The sequence below is a fragment of the Rana temporaria genome, chromosome 3 (assembly GCF_905171775.1).
Source record: "Rana temporaria chromosome 3, aRanTem1.1, whole genome shotgun sequence".
NCBI classification, from domain to species: domain Eukaryota; kingdom Metazoa; phylum Chordata; class Amphibia; order Anura; family Ranidae; genus Rana; species Rana temporaria.
Window position 1 is genome coordinate 16,480,491 of NC_053491.1, and position 16,660 is coordinate 16,497,150.

Below are 16,660 nucleotides of genomic sequence, written 5' to 3' on the forward strand. Positions count from 1 at the left end.
GGCAGTGGTGCACCTGCGCCCTGCATTACGAGCCGCGACTGCTAATATGAACACAGAATTATCTGCTTATAATAGTTCTTTATGTAAAAATAAATGTATCAACTTTTTTTTCATTAAATGCGTAGTGGTATTGATAACGTGGGGTAGGGGCACCCTATGCTACCAATACCACTAAGCAATATATTATCTCCATGCTTGCCTGGGTGAAATCTCCATGCTTGCCTGGGTGAGATCTCCATGGATCTGGCCTTATGGCTTTTAACTGGACTCTCAAGCTTAATGGTTTATGTCTGACAGTATGACAAAGTGACTGCCACCAAAATATGTGGCTACAAGGATTCAGACATCTTTCAGTCTAAATTTGAGTTCTATCACATACCTCTTTGAGGTGGATCCTGGTTGGGGGTCTTCTCTTTGCTGCTCCAACTTTAACTCTGTCCCGGGTCACATGTTCCAACGAGATTGAAGCGTCTACCTTCACCTGACCAACAAAAAACAAACAAACACAGGTCCTCATAAGGTCATGTTAATGTTGTCCACCATCTTGACCAGCTAAACCACGACTTCACTCTTTCTATACTGCTGTAAGTAGAGTCAATTACTCCGCAGACTCTACAGACCTGGACAATTTGTCCACCTATACAAGTCTTCAAATAGCTTAAATTCCTTATGAGATTATGAGAATAGCGCAATACTTTACTACCATCCTTCTCTTACCCTTTTCCTTCTTTTTTACCTCACCTACCAGAGGAAACACACCACTATTACCACCAACGATCGGTCCAGGCTAGAGTAGTGAGCTACTGTATAAAGGCAACGCCTTAATGGTCTACAGAGACTTGGCTGATGGGATTAATTTCCAATACTTCTACAGGAGAGTCAGGATGCTCTCTACATTGCAGATAGAGAAAGGAGCTGTGTGTTAGTGGGCACCCTGACTCTCCTGTAGTCCAAGGGAGGAGGCGAGCACGACACTCCACACCAGGGAGAAAGCCTTGCATTACTGTGTGGAGTTACAGACAGAAGAACAGGAAGTGAGGATTTCTCAGAAGAAATAAGGACATTTAAAAGCAAAATAGAAGGATGAGGTAAGTGAAGGAGGACTGCACTAAGGTAAAAAGCTATTTAGGGGGGAAACAATTCCTTTACAACCCCTTTAAAGTTTGATCAACAGAGCTTGAACTGAACCCAGGGCAGTAGGGCTCACCCCCGTTCTTCACCCAACAGACCGGTGTGCACAACCCCATACCTCATCGAAGACCTTGTTTTTCCCCCGGTTTATGCCGTCGTTCAAGGCTTGGATCCATGCGTCTCGTTCCTCTGCATTTCTGGCCAGAAATTTGACCTCTTGCACCTAGGACATATTAACATTAAAGTGGCTGAAAACCCTAAAAATTTTTTTAATAACAAACATGTTATACTTAAGAAGGTTTGCCGCTCTAAGCCCCAGTCCTCTAAAGCACACGCCCTTTTAGGAACTTACAGGTGCTGGCTCTGCAACGAACTAGGAAGGAAGAAAAAATCTTGGATGGCCGCACACCACTAAGGTGCTTAATCATAGCTGCTATGATTAAGCACGTCCATACGGTGTGAAACGCGTCAGCAGCTTTTCCTGTTTTCTGCAACATGAAGTGACTGTATTGGATTTCATCTGCTACACAAGATATCAATAAAGATGCTGTGACAGACTCACCTCGGACAGAGGCTTTTGAAGGGGACTGAATGCTAGCCTCTTGCCCTGCGATCATGGGCCCTGGCATTTGGGGGGAACGGTGCTCTTTGTGAGTTGTATGCCCGGGACCCTGTATATGACATTAGAGTGATTGATTCATACTGTTGGGACATGCTGTGGAGTTGCTATCCGGCCATCTGTCTGTTCTCTGTGCTAATTGACCCTGCTATTGTGTGAAGATGTCCTGTGTTTACACTTATGATAATGTGTATTGTATAGCAGGTGAGCGAGGAGACGTGACGTCTACCCTGTAAGGTCATATCTCAGAGTTGCCTCGGCTGTCTAAATGATTTAGTTAATTAGCTCATGTTAATTTATGTTCTGGTTACCTCCTCTTTAACTGTATATAAGGTTGTATTCTTGGTTCTATTAAACACTCCATGTTCAGCAGACAAACAAATCTCCTCTCATTGTGTGCTTTTGAGCAGCAGGAATATCTGATATCTATATCCAGACTGATAGGAAGCGGTATATGACGGAAGCACTCAAGCGGAGTGTGGGACCTTCCGTTATAGATGCCTTCAGCGATGTGCGGCTGTCCAGGATTTTTTCTTCCTTGCTAAACATGTTATACTTACCTGCTCTATTGTAATGGTTCTGCACAAAGCAGCCCCGATCCTTCTCTTCTCGGGTCCCCCCGCCGGCAGACCCTGTGGAGTGCCCACCATAGCAAGTTGCTCGCTCCTGAGCTAGCACACAGAGCCCAGCTCAGCCCCCTCCCTTCCCACTGGCTGTAATTGACAATGGCTCCCGCTGCTGTCTCTGAGCCAATGAGGAGGGAGAGAGCCGAGAGAGACGCTGCTCTTGTGCTTGTGCTCATCTCTGGATCATAATTAGACTCAGATCAGTATGGGGGGGGGCAGTGCCGGGGCCAGGTCATCTAGAGCCCAGCGCAAACGTGCCAAATTGCGCCTCCCCCAAGATGTATGAGCATTATGTGTCATCAAAAATCCCCCCCCCCCTAAAATATCGAGCACTAATATGCATGCTTATCTTTAAGCAAAAAATTCCCCCTCCTCCCCAATACAATTCCACCCCCCCCTGCTGAAATTCCCCCAGCACAAATATCCCCCTCATTCCCCCAGCTCAAATCCTCGCCTTCATATGCTCCCAGCACAATCCCCCCCCCCCCCCAATAAAGAATTATGCCTTTCTAGCACAAATCCTCTACCCCACAAATTTTGTCTTCAAGTATATATCACCCCCACTCCAAATCTCCCCTCCCAGTACAAATAACCCTCCCCAATCCCCCATCCTAGCACAAATAACCCCCCCCCCAATTTCCCATCCTTGCACCAATGCCCACCAATCATTCCTACTAGCACAAATCCTCCTCCCAAAGGAAATTCCCCCTCAACACAAATCCTACTCCTAGCACACTTCCCCAAAATTTCCCCTCGTTCTTACCTCCTGTCGCCTCCCAAATGTACCCTCCCAACACAAATCTCCTCCCCCCCAATTTCCTTGTGGTGCCCCTGCACCTCACATGATACCACAGTGCCCAGGGCAGCCGTCCCTCCTGCCCACCCCTTGTCCCGGCCCTGGGGGGGTGTTTAGCTTTACTCAACAGATTTTTATTTTAATGCTTTAAGGTAAAAAACATTCAGCCTTTAGAACCACTTATTTATCAGAAGATAAAATGTGCAATAACTGAATGCAGATGGGAGGAAGAAGTTGATTACAAGCTCTCATACTGAATTCTTGCGACACGCTTCCCAAAAAAAGGCGCTGCTTGTGATTGCTCCAAATCAGACTTTCCCCGTCCACTGCTGGCAATGGGCCTTGTTTGTAGACTTTATACTGTATGTCTATGACATCATCAGCAGTCACACTATAACAGTATTAATCCACTTCTTTCATTAGGATTACTGGAACTGTATGCAAGCAGATACAATTAGGTAGATTCACAAAGAGTTAGGCCGGCTTATCAGTAGATAAGCCGGCCTAACTCTGAATCTACGCCAGCGTTTGTTTAAGCGTATGCTCAAACAGAGATACACTTAAACAAAGCTAAGATAGGACGGCTTGCGCCATTCTATCTTAGATTGCAATTTTTTGGATGGCCGCTAGGTGGCGCTTCCATTGCGGCCGGCGTAGATTATGTAAATGAGCTTTTACGCCGATTCCCCAACGTACGCGAGCCCGCCGCAGTAGATTAACGTCGTTTCCATAAGGCCTTAGGCGGCCTAAAGTTATTCCACCTATGAAGTGGAATAACAATGTTAAAGTATGGCCGCCGTTCCCGCCGCGAGGTTCGAATTTTTTACGTCGTTTGCGCAAGTCGTCCGCGAATCGGGAGTTACGTCGTTTACGTACACGTCAAAATCAATAGGCCCGTACGGCGTCCTTAGCCGCAATGCGCACTGGGAAATGTAGGCGCCCGGCGCATGCGCAGTAGCAAAAAACGTCAAAAAACGTGAGGTCAAGCCTCATTTCCATACAACACGCCCCCCTCCAACCAATTTGAATTAGGCGCCCTTACGCCCGCTCGTTTGAGGCTACGCCGCCGTAGATTAGCAGGTAAGTGGTTTGAAAATCACTACTAGCCTAGCTAATTTACAGCGGTGTAGCCTAAAAAGGCTAGGCCGCCCTAAAGTAAGGCCAATCTCTCTGAATCTACCTAATAGATTCTAATGGAAATTCACCTGACAATGTCACTTGTGCATCATTATAAAATAAAAGCTAATTTTACAGTGCCTTGAAAAAGTATTCATACCCCTTAAAATGTTTCACATTTTGTTACAACCAAAAATGTTAATGTATTTTATTGGGATTTTATGTGATCAACCAACACAAAGTGCCACATAATTGTGAAGTGGAAGGAAAATGATAAATGATTTTCAATTTTTTTTCTCCAAATAAATCTGTGAAAAGTGTGGGGGGTACATTTGTATGGCGCCCCCCGGAGTCAATACGTTGTAGAACCTCCTTTCTCTGCAATTACAGCGGCAAGTCTTTTTGGGGATGTCTCTACCAGCTTTGTACATCTAGAGAGGGACATTTCTGCCCATTCTTCTTTGCAAAATATCTCAAGCTCTGTCAGATTGGATGGAGAGCGTCTGTGATCAGCAATTTTCAAGTCTTGCCACAGATTCTCAATGTGATTTAGGTCTGGACTGTGACTGGGTCATTCTAACACATGAATATGCTTTGATCTAAACCATTCCATTGTAGCTCTGGCTGTATGTTTAGGGTCGTCGTCCTGCTGGAAGGTGAACCTCCCCCCCGGTCTCAAGTCTTTTGCAGACTCTAACAGGTTTTCTTCTATATTGCCCTGTATTTGTCTCCATCCATCTTCCCATCAACTCTGACCAGCTTCCCTGTCCCTGCTGAAGAAAAGCATCCCCACCACATGATGCTGTCACCACCATGTTTCACAGTGGGGATGGTGTGTTCAGGGTGATGTGTAGTGTTTCGTCCCCCCCCCCCCCCCCACATAGCGTTTTGCTTTTAGGTCAAAAAGTTACATTTTGGTCTCATCTGACCAGAGCACCTTCTTCCACATGTTTGCTGTGTCCCCTCCCCCACGTGGCTTCTCACAAACTGCAAACAGGACTTCTTATGTCTTTCTTTCACCAATGTCTTTCTTCTTGTCACTCTTCCATAAAGGGCAGATTTGTGGAGAGACCACTAATAGTTGTCCTGTGGACAGATTCTCCCCCTGAGCTGTGGATCTCTGCAGCTCTTTCAGAGTTACCATGGGCCTCTTGGCTGCTTCTCTGATGAATGCTCTCCTTGCCCGGCTCGGTCAGTTTAGGTTGAACGGCCATGTCTTGGTAGGTTTGCAGTTGTGCCATACTCTTTCCATTTTCCGATGATGGATTGAACAGAGCTCTGTGAGATGTTCAAAGCTTGGGATATTATGTTATAACCAAACCCTGCTTTATACTTCTCCACGACTCTATCCCTGACCTGTCTGGTGTGTTCCTTGGACTTCATGATGCTGTTTGTTCACTAAGGATCTCTAACAAACCTCCGAGGGCTTCACAGAACAGCTGTATTTTATACAGAGATTAAATGACACACAGGTGGACTCTGTCTACTAATTAGGTGACTTCTGAAGGCAATTGTTTCTACTAGATTTTAGTTAGGGGGATCAGAGTAAAAGGGGCTGAATACAAATGCCCCCCCCCCCCCCACACTTTTCACATGTTTATTTGTAAAAAATAAATAAATTGAAAAACATTTATAATTTTCCTTCCACTTTAAAATTATGTGTGTTGGTCTATCACATAAAATCCCAATAAAAATACATTTACGTTTTTGGTTGTAACATGACAAAGTGAGGAAAATATCAAGGGGTATGAATACTTTTTCAAGGCACTTTATATCCAGAGGATACATATAAGTAGAAGGTCTTTTATATCCCCCTGAAAAGCCACATGTCTTTATCATTTAAAATACACCTATGATAAAAATTATAGACCCTTAATTTCTTTGTAAATGGGCAAACTAACAAAATCTGCAGGGGATCAAATATTTATTTTCCCCACTGTAGTCTCCAAACTGCGGCCCGGGGGCCAGATGTGGCCCTTTGCTTGCTTTTATCTGGCCCTCAGGGCAGTGTTCCTCTCACTGATACAAGACACTATTCCTCCCCCTGACACCAATGATGGGACACTATTTCTCCCCCTGACACCAACAATGGGACACTATTCCTCCCACTGACACCAATGATGGGACACTATTCCTCCCACTGATACCAATGATGGGGTACTATTCCTCCCACTGACACCAACATTAGGGCACTATTCCTCCCACTGATACCAATGATGGGGTACTATTCCTTTCACGACACCAATGATGGGACACTATTCCTCCCATGACAATGATGGGGCACTATTCCTCCCACTGATACCAACGATGGGGTACTATTCCTCCCACTGACACCAACGATGGGGTACTATTCCTCCCACCAACACATCCGGCCCCCCTACAGTCTGAAGGACAGTAAGCTGGCCCTTTGTTTAGAAAGTTTGGAGACCCCTGGTGTAAACAGCGTTCACTCGTAGATTATTATTATTTTTTGCTTATGCATTGTACTGCAGTTAAAGGGGTTGTAAAGGTACAATTTCCCCCCCCCCTAAATATCTTCCTTTACCTTAGTGCAGTCCTCCTTCACTTACCTCATCCTTCCATTTTGCTTTTAAATGTCCTTATTTCTTCTGAGAAATCCTCACTTCCTGTTCTTCTGTCTGTAACTCCACACAGTAATGCAAGGCTTTCTCCCTGGTGTGGAGTGTCATGCTCGCCCCCTCCCTTGGACTACAGGAGAGTCAGGACGCTCTCTACGTTGCAGATAGAGAAAGGAGCTGTGTGTTAGTGGGCGTCCTGACTCTCCTGTAGTTTTTACCTTTACAACCCCTTTAAAAACATTTTTGACTGCTATGAACAGTAACATTTGTATTGTATGGATTTCACAAAGAATAGAAAGTAGGCGTAAAGAAACATAATGAAATGTCAATGTAAAGTTCACTTTCTGAATATTTTTTACCTTGGTGCCCGCGGACGGAATCAATGAGAAATGCCTTTTGCGTTTTAGGAGGCCCTTTTGGTCCTGACATCGCTCAAAGCTGGCGAGCTCAAATGTCTCCAAACACTTCTGTTCATCCTAAGGAGACAAAACAAATAAAGAAATGTTAACCACTTAAAAGACCAGGGGCCAGATTCTCAAAGGACTTACGACGGCGCATCTCGTAAGTCTGAATGAGCGCCGTCGTATCTATGCGCCTGATTCTTAGAATCAGTTACGCTAGAATTCGGCCAAGGTACGAGCGACGTAAGTCTCCTACGCCGTCGTATCTTGGGGTGCATATTTACGATGGCCGCTAGGGGCGCTTCCATAGATTTACGCGTTGAATATGTAAATGAGCAAGATACGCCGATTCACGAACGTACTTGCGCCCGCTACGCCGTTTACGTAAGGCTTACGTCGGGCGTAAAGTTACCCCTGCTATATGAGGCGCAGGTAATGCAAAGTATGGACGTCGGGACAAGCGTATCTTTTTACGTCGTTTACGTAAGTCGTACGTGAATGGGGATGGGCGTAGGTTACGTTCACGTCACAGGCATTGAGCCGGCGTATCTTAGGGCGTAAATTCAACGTGATACTGAGCATGCTTCGTTAGGCGCGTCATTTACGCGGGGTCACGATTCATTTCCATACAACACGCCCCCTACCAGCCTACTTTGAATTAGGCGGGCTTACGCCGGCCAATTTACGCTACGCCGCCGCAACTTACGGAGCAAGTGCTTTGTGAATACTGCACTTGCCTGTCTAAGTTGCAGAGGCGTAGCGTAAATAGGATACGCTACGCCCGCACAAAGATACGCCCTCCTATGTGAGTCTGGCCCCAGGCCTTTTTCTAACATTTGTTATTTAAAAGTAAAATGTAGTACTTTTTGCTAGAAAATTACTTAGAAACCCAAACATTATGGGCCAGATTCACAGAAGAGATACGCCGTCGTATCTCTGAGATACGATTGTCGTATCTATGCGACTGATTCATAGAATCAGTTACGCATAGATAGCCCTAAGATCCGACAGGTGTAACTTGTGTTACACCGTCGGATCTTAGGCTGCAATTCTAGGCCGGCCGCTAGGTGGCGAGGCCATTGGCGTAGAATATGCAAATGACTAGTTACGGCGATTCACGAATGTTCTAAATTTACGTTGTTTCCGTAGCGATACGCGTCGTAAAGATAAAGCTAAGCCCTAGGTGGTCTAGCCAATGTTAAAGCGGATCTCCACCCTAAAGTGAAGTCGGCACCCTCCCCCGCTCCGGTTTCACATTTGACACCTTTCAGGGGGGAGGGGGGTGCAGATACCTGTCTAAAGACAGGTATTTGCACCCACTTCCGGCCACACGTCACGGGCAAAAGACGTTTTTTTTCTGACATCCCGTCTGTCCCCCGTTGTGTGCTGGGAACACTCGGCTCCCAGCACACAGCGGGAGCCGAGGATTGTGGCTCAGAACAGGGCCTGACAGGAGGGTGAGGGGGCACTATGCGCACCACATTACTATTCTTTTTGGAGCACCAAAGGTGTCCCAGGTCTGTTCCAATCCTATAGTGCAGGGGTATCCAAACTGCGGCCCGAGGGCCAGATGCGGCCCTTTTCTAGCCATTATCCGGCCCTCAGGGCTTTATTCCTCCCACTGATATGAGGCACTATTTTTCCCACTGACTCCAACAAGGGGGCACTTTTTCTTCCACTGATACCAATGATGAGATACAATTACTCCTACTAATAGGGGCACTACTCCTTATCCTACTGATCGCAAACTATGAGGCCATATTTATTCTCACCAATGCTGGGTCCGGGGCTTTTTCTGCCCCCGCTGGCCACAATCCGGCCCTCCTAAAGGCTGAAGAACAATAAACTGGCCCTTTGTTTGAAATGTTTGGAGACCCCTGCTATAGTGTATACCGAAAAAAAAAAAAAAGTGCCGTGAGCCGCTAAAGTGTTCAGGTTTGGCTTGAAGAAAATATGACAACCCTACCCCCACATCAAGGAAGGCCCATCAGAGTCCCTGCTTATATCCAGGAGTCCCCCCTCCCACATCAAGGAAGGCCTATCCGAGTCTCCTCCCCTACATCAAGGAAGGCCCATCAGAGTCCCTGCTTATATCCAGGAGTCCCCCCTCCCACATCAAGGAAGGCCCATCAGAGTCTCCTCCCCTACATCAAGGAAGGCCCATCAGAGTCCATGCTTATATCCAGGAGCCCCTCCCCCCCCACACACACATCAAGGAAGGTCCATTTGAGTCCCTGCTTATATCCAGAAGTCCCCCCCTACCACATCAAGGAAGGCCCATCAGAGTCCCCTCCCCTACATCAAGGAAGACCCATCAGAGTACATGCTTATATCCAGGAGTTCCCTCCCCCCACATCAAGGAAAGCCTATTAGAGTCCCTGCGTACATCCAGGAGTCCCCCCCCCCTCGAATCAAGAAGTGCCCATCAGGGTCTCCCCCCCCCCACATCAAGGAAGGCCTATCAAAGTCCCCCTACATTAAGAAAGGCCCAACAGAGTCCCCGCTTGTATCCAGGAGTCTTCCCTTTACATCAAGCAAGGTCCATCAGAGTCCCCCCTCTACATCAAGGAGCACCCATCAAGGCCCCCCTCCCCATCAAGGAAGGTCCATCAGAGTCCCTGCTTACATCCAGGAGTCCCACCCAAATCAAGGAGTGCCCATCAGAGCCCCCCTACATCAAGGAAGGCCCATCAAGATCCCTGCTTATATCCAGGAGTCCCCCGTCGAATCAAGGAGTGCCCTATCAGGATTCCCCCCCACATCAAGGAAGGCCCATCAGAGTTCCTGCTTACATCAGGAGTGCCCATCAGGTTCCACCTCCCCGCCTAATGTGTAAAAGTGTCCAGCTGAGTTCCCCCCTTACATCCAGGCGTGCCCATCAGAGTCCCTTCTTAAAACATTTAGCCAGATTCAGGTAGTGGTGCGCATCTTTAAGGCGGCGTACCGTACCGTATTTATGCTACGCCGCCGTAAGTAAGTGAGGCAAGTACTGTATTCATAAAGTACTTGCCTCCTAACTTACGGCGGCGTAGCGTAAATGGGGCCGGCGTAAGCGCGCCTAATTCAAATGAGGATGAGGGGGCGTGTTTTATGTTAATGGGGGGTGATTGACGTTTTTTACGAATGTGCCGTCCGTGTACATATCCCAGTGTGCATTGCTCCAAAGTACGCTGCAAGGACGTATTGGTTTCGACGTGAACGTAAATTACGTCCAGCCCTATTCACGGACGACTTACGCAAACTTCGTAAAATTTTCAAATTTGACGCGGGAACGACGGCCATACTTAACATTGATTAGGCCAGCCATTTTAAGGGAATAACTTTACGCCTGAAAACGCCTTACGGAAACGGCGTATCTTTACTGCGACGGGCGCACGTACGTTTGTGAATCGGCGTATCTAGGCATTTACATATTCTACGCCGAACTCAACGGAAGTGCCACCTAGCGGCCAGCCTAAATATTGCACCCTAAGATACGACGGTGCAGGCTGTCGTATCTTAGATAGGTTTAAGTGTATCTCAGTTTGAGAATACACTTAAACGTACGACGGCGCAGATTCAGAGTTACGGCGGCGTATCTACTGATACGCCGGCGTAAATCTTTCTGAATCTAGCTAATAGAGTGCCTATTATAGCCCCTCCTTACACCCATGAGTGCCCATCATAGTCCCCACATCCATATGTAGAAGGGTGATGGCCAGCTAGCTGGCAGTGGATGTGCCTATTGCCAAATTAGGATACACAGACCAGCATGCCAACTCCCAGCCAGCCAGGGTATGGTACTGGACAGTTGCTGTGGGCCAGATAAAATCCCACTTGCGCCGTTCTATCTTAGCTTGCAATGTTTCTGTTGTCCGCTAGATGGCGCTTCCATTGCGGCCGGCGTAGATTATGTAAATGAGGGGATACGCCGATTCACGAACGTACGCCAGGCCTACACCGTCGCATTACGTCGTTTCCGTAAGGGATAGGCCGCCTAAAGTTATTCCACCTATGAGGTGGAATAACAATGTTGAGTATGGCCACCGTTCGCGCCGCGAGGTTCGAATTTTTTACGTCGTTTGCGCAAGTCGTCTGCGAATCGGGATTTACGCCGTTTACGTACACGTCGAAATCAATAGGCCCGTACGGCCTACTTAGCCGCAATGCGCACTGGGAAATGTAGTCGCCCGGCGCATGCGCAGTGTCAAAAAACGTCAAAAAACGTGAGGTCAAGCCTCATTTCCATACAACACGCCCCTTCTCCAAGTCATTTGAATTAGGCGCCCTTACGCCCGCTCGTTTTAGGCTACACCGCCGTAGATTAGCAGGTAAGTGGTTTGTGAATCACTACTAGCCTAGCTAATTTACGGCGGTGTAGCCTAAAAAGGCTAGGCTAGGCCGCCCTAAAGTTAGGCCAATCTACGTGAATCTACCTAAAAGTTCCTATCTATGGTGAAGCACCACTTTAACCCCTTCAACACCGGGCACTTTCACCCCCTTCCTGCCCAGGCCAATTTTCAGCTTTCAGCGCTCTCACACTTTGATTGACAATTGCGAAATCATGCAACACTGTACCCAAATGAAATCTTTTTATTTATTTTTTGACAGATAGAGCTTTCTTTGAAACAAACAAATAATAAAAAAAAAAAAAAATTTTTTTTAGTTTTTCTTGGTTTCTGTTATAAAATTTAGTAAATAAGTAATTGTTCTCCTTCACTGGGCACTGGTGAGGCTGTACTGAAATGCAGCACTGATGGGCACGGATAGATGGCCATGATGGACACTATTAGCTGCACTGTTGGGCACTGATAAGGTGGCACTAATATGCTGCACTGATGATCAGTGGCCTGCTTATCAGTGTATATGTCCCCTGTAACTGGAAATCCGGTAAACAGCTTTCCTTTTTTCAGACACCGACAGCGCTAAATAAAGGAAATGCCAATAACCGGCATTGGTTTACATGGGATCGGCTGTGATTGGACACAGCTGATCACATGGTAAAGAGCCTACATCATCGTCTTTTTACCCTGATTGGTGATGCGCGGTGTCCGAGGGACACATCTCACCACTGATCGCCGCACTGCACGCCCCCGGGGGAACGCACACGAGCGCAACGCGTGAATGACGTCATATGACATCCAATCAGGATCTTAAAGCCACTGCCCCCCACTGTTATTCTGCTGTAGGCCAGGCTTGAAGGTGTTAAACAGGGGGCAGATCCACAGAACGAGTATGCCGGCGTATCTACTGATACGCCGGCGTACTTTCAAATTACCTGCGTCGTACAGTATCTTTGTTTTGAATCCTCAAAACAAGATACGACGGCTTTTGGGTTAGATCCGACAGGCGTACGTCTTCGTACGCCTTCGGATCTAAGATGCAATACTTCAGCATCCGCTGGGTGGCGTTCACGTTGTTTTCCGCGTTGAGTATGCAAATTAGATATTTCCGACGATCCACGAACATACGAGCGGCCGTCGCATTTTTTTTACGTCGTCTGTAGTCGGCTTTTTCCGGCGTATAGTTAAAGCTGCTATTTCGTCGCGTATAGTTAGACTTGCCATGTTAAGTATGGCCGTCGTTCCCGCATTTAATTCGAATTTTTTTTTTTGGTTTGCGTAAGTCGTCCGACATTATTTAGCGCAATGCACGGCGGGAAATTTAGGGACGGCGCATGCGCAGTTCATTCGGCGCGGGGACGCGCTTCATTTAAATGAAACACGCCCCCTAATCGCTGATTTGAATTCTGCGCCCTTACGCCGCCAGAGATAGACTACGCCGCCGTAACTTACGGCGCAAAATCTTCCTGGATTCGATTTAAAGCCAGGTAAGGTACGGCGGCGTAGCGTATCTCTGATACGATGCCCCGGGGCAGATCTCTGTGAATCTGCCCCCATGTATACATAAGTGGGAGAAAACCGCCATTATTTTAGTACATAAATGTCCCGGATTGCCCGGGACTGTCCCACAATGGACAGTCCCGGGCAATCCGGGACATTTATGACATTTATGACATGTCTGTCCCTGGTCCTGGGCACCTTCATTCCGGGACAATACAATGTCCGGGAATGAAACAGAGGACACAGTCACCCCCTACTAACTAATAACTACATTTCCAGAACTGATTGCAAGGGCCGGCGCTGCCTGGCGTCTTGCAACCAGTGACAATTTACTCACAGACAGTGAGACCGGGAGCGAGGCCTGCGTCTAGGGCAGCACTGCTATCCCCACCCACCTCGGCACCTCCTCCTTCTCTGACACCCAGCGGCAAGCAGCGGGGACTGGTGTGATCTTCACTCTCCAGATAGCGACTCCACTCCTTTCCTGTAATGCACGTGGCTCATGCAGAGGGAGTGACAGCAACACTGCATCTGGTGGCAGGCTATGAGTGGCAAGCGGCACTGCACCGGGTGGCAAGTGGCACATTCAACTGACAAAACCCGCCGCCAAAATTCCCCATCAACCCCCAAGACTACATTTACCCCCCCCTCATCTTTTTTTGGGGAAGGTGAGGGGAGGGGGGCAGGGTGTCCCTGAATGGCAGTTTGGAAATGTGGTCACCCTATTCCAAGCTTAAAGAGGAATTGCAGTCTGCTCACATAACTTGTAATAAACACGTCTTTGCCATTCTGAAGCTTCCCTCCAACCACTTTGCATATTATTTTATATATACTGTGATTCTGTACTTGCCAAATATGCTGCAGAAATCTCCCTCCACTGAGTCTGGCTGCATCCATTTTAACTGTGGGCAGCTGAAGCTGCTGCCTGTTCACTTCCTGGATTTACACAGTGGTACACCTCCAGCTCAGCAGCTCGCATTGACCCTCTTATGACTCACCCCCTCCCTTCCTGGCAAACTCTCACGAGAGAGAGAGAGAGAGCGAGAGAGAGAGAGAGAGAGAGAGAGAGAGAGAGAGAGAGAGAGCTGTGCATGATGTCATAAGCCTAGGCTAATGACCAGACAAGAACCAGGAAGTGGGCTGTATAAGGGATTTACTGGCAGAATTTTTTTTTTTTTACTATCCAAAGTTAAAACAACAACAAGGGCAGAAGATTTATTAGATGGAAAGATGAAAAAATTACTAAAGTTCCACTTTAATTGGGCTAATAACGTCTCCCACAGGTAGAAGAGGTAAATCAAGTGTAACAATTTTACCTCCATCTCACAAGTCTCCCATTATAATCTTTCTTGATTTAATCAGTTTATAGATTACAGTAGCAGGTCACCCTCCTCAGCCTGTGAGGAGGGTGACAGGTGGGGAGGTGAAGGAGGCGGGCACAAGGACAGCTGGGGAGGTGGAGGAGGCGGGCGCGAGGACAGCTGGGGAGGTGGAGGAGGCGGGCGCGAGGACAGCTGGGGAGGTGGAGGAGGCGGGCGTGAGGACAGCTGGGGAGGTGGAGGAGGCGGGAGTGAGGACAGCTGGGGAGACGGACATGAGGACAGCAGGGGAGGTGGGCACAAGGACAGCTGGGGAGGTGGAGGAGGCGGGCGCGAGGACAGCTGGGGAGGTGGAGGAGGCGGGCGCAAGGACAGCTGGCGAGGTGGAGGAGGCGGGCGCGAGGACAGCTGGGGAGGTGGAGGAGGCGGGCGCAAGGACAGCTGGCGAGGTGGAGGAGGCGGGCGCGAGGACAGCTGGGGAGGTGGAGGAGGTGGGCACGAGGACAGCTGGGGAGGCGGACACGAGGACAGCTGGGGAGGTGGGCACAAGGACAGCTGAGGAGGTGGGCATGAGGACAGTTGGGGAGGCGGACATGAGGACAGCTGGGGAGGCAGGAACGAGGACAGCTGGGGAGGCGGAGGAGGCATGTATGAGGACAGCTGGGGAGGTGGAGGAGGTGGGTACGAGGACAGCTGGGGAGGCGGAGGAGGCAAGTACGAGGACAGGTGGGGAGGCGGAGGAGGCAAGTACGAGGACAGGTGGAGGAGGTAGGCGTGAGGACAGGTGGGGAGGCGGGCATACGGACAGCTGGGGAGGCAGAGGAGGCGGACACGAGGACAGGTGGGGCGGAGGAGGAGGGAGGCGCAAGGACAGGTGGGGAGGCGGCATGAGGACAGGTGGGGAGGCAAAGAAGGTGGGCATGAGGACAGGTAGGGCGGCAAAGGAGGCGGGCACGGGAACAGACAGGGAGACGAAGGAGGCGGGAATGAATACAGCTAGGGAGGTGAAGGAGGCGGGCACGAGGACAGGTGGGGAGGCGGAGGTGGCGGGCACGAGGATAGCTGAGGAGGAAAATACGAGGACAGGTGGGGAGGCGGAGGAGGCAGGCGCAAGGACAGCTGGGGAGGCGGGCACTAGGACAGCTGGGGAGGCAGAGGAGGCGGGCACGAGGACAGCTGGGGAGGCGGAGGAGGCAAGTACGAGGACAGGTGGGGAGGCAGAGGAGGAAGGCGTGAGGACAGGTGGGGAGGCGGGCATACGGACAGCTGGGGAGGCAGAGGAGGCGGGCACGAGGAAAGGTGGGGTGGCGGAGGAGGGAGGCGCAAGGACAGGTGGGGAGGTGGGCATGAGGACAGCTGGGGAGGCAGAGAAGGTGGGCATGAGGACAGGTAGGGTGGCAAAGGAGGCGGGCACGGGGACAGACAGGGAGACGAAGGAGGCGGGAATGAAGACAGCTAGGGTGGTGGAGGAGGCTGGCACGAGGACCGGTGGGGAGGCGGAGGTGGCGGGCACGAGGACAGCTGAGGAGGCAGAGGAGGCGGGCACGAGGACAGGTGGGGCGGCGGAGGAGGGAGGCGCAAGGACAGGTGGGGAGGAGGGCATGAGGACAGCTGGGGAGGCAGAGAAGGTGGGCATGAGGACAGGATAGGGCGGCAAAGGAGGCGGGCACAGGGACAGACAGGGAGACGAAGGAGGCGGGAATGAGGACAGCTGGGGAGGTGGAGGAGGCGGGCATGAGGACAGGTGGGGCGGCAAAGGAGGCGGGCACGAGGACAGCTGGTCGAGGTGGAGGAGGCAGGCACGAGGACAGACAAGAAAGAGAAGTGGGCTGTATAAGGTATTTACTGGCAGAAAGATAAAACAACAAGGGCAGAAGATTTAATAGATGGAAAGTTGAAAAGATGACTAAAGTTCCACTTGAATTGGGGTAATAACGCCTCCTACAGGTAGAAGAGGGAATCAAGTGAACAATTTCACCTCCATCTCACAAATCTCCCATTCAATTTTTTTGGATTTATAGAGTTTATAGATTAGTCTCAGGTTATAAATGACAGAAGTAACTTTTTTGTTTTAAACTGGGTAAGGGGAAATGATATTTTGTAGCATTATCTTCCCTGAGTACCAATTAGTTGCAGGCAAGATGATACTTTCCACATCGGAGATTATTTTTATTTTTTTCTGCAGGCTTTTCCATGTTTCATTAAGGCTGCATTCACACCTAAGCGACAGCCGCGTTCGCGTGTAGCGGCA

General features: G+C 49.2%; 1 protein-coding gene across 1 annotated transcript in view; it reads right to left on the minus strand.

The window, feature by feature from the left end:
* PLEKHO2 (pleckstrin homology domain containing O2) overlaps positions 1–16,660 on the minus strand; it is a 103,114-nt gene that overhangs the window by 4,995 nt on the left and 81,459 nt on the right. Inside the window, exons 3-5 of the mRNA XM_040342312.1 lie at positions 7,227–7,343; positions 1,250–1,354; positions 380–481 (exon numbers count right to left, since the gene is read on the minus strand). Of these exons, the coding sequence (XP_040198246.1) occupies positions 380–481; positions 1,250–1,354; positions 7,227–7,343 (324 nt within the window). The remainder of the gene's footprint in view (positions 1–379; positions 482–1,249; positions 1,355–7,226; positions 7,344–16,660) is intronic.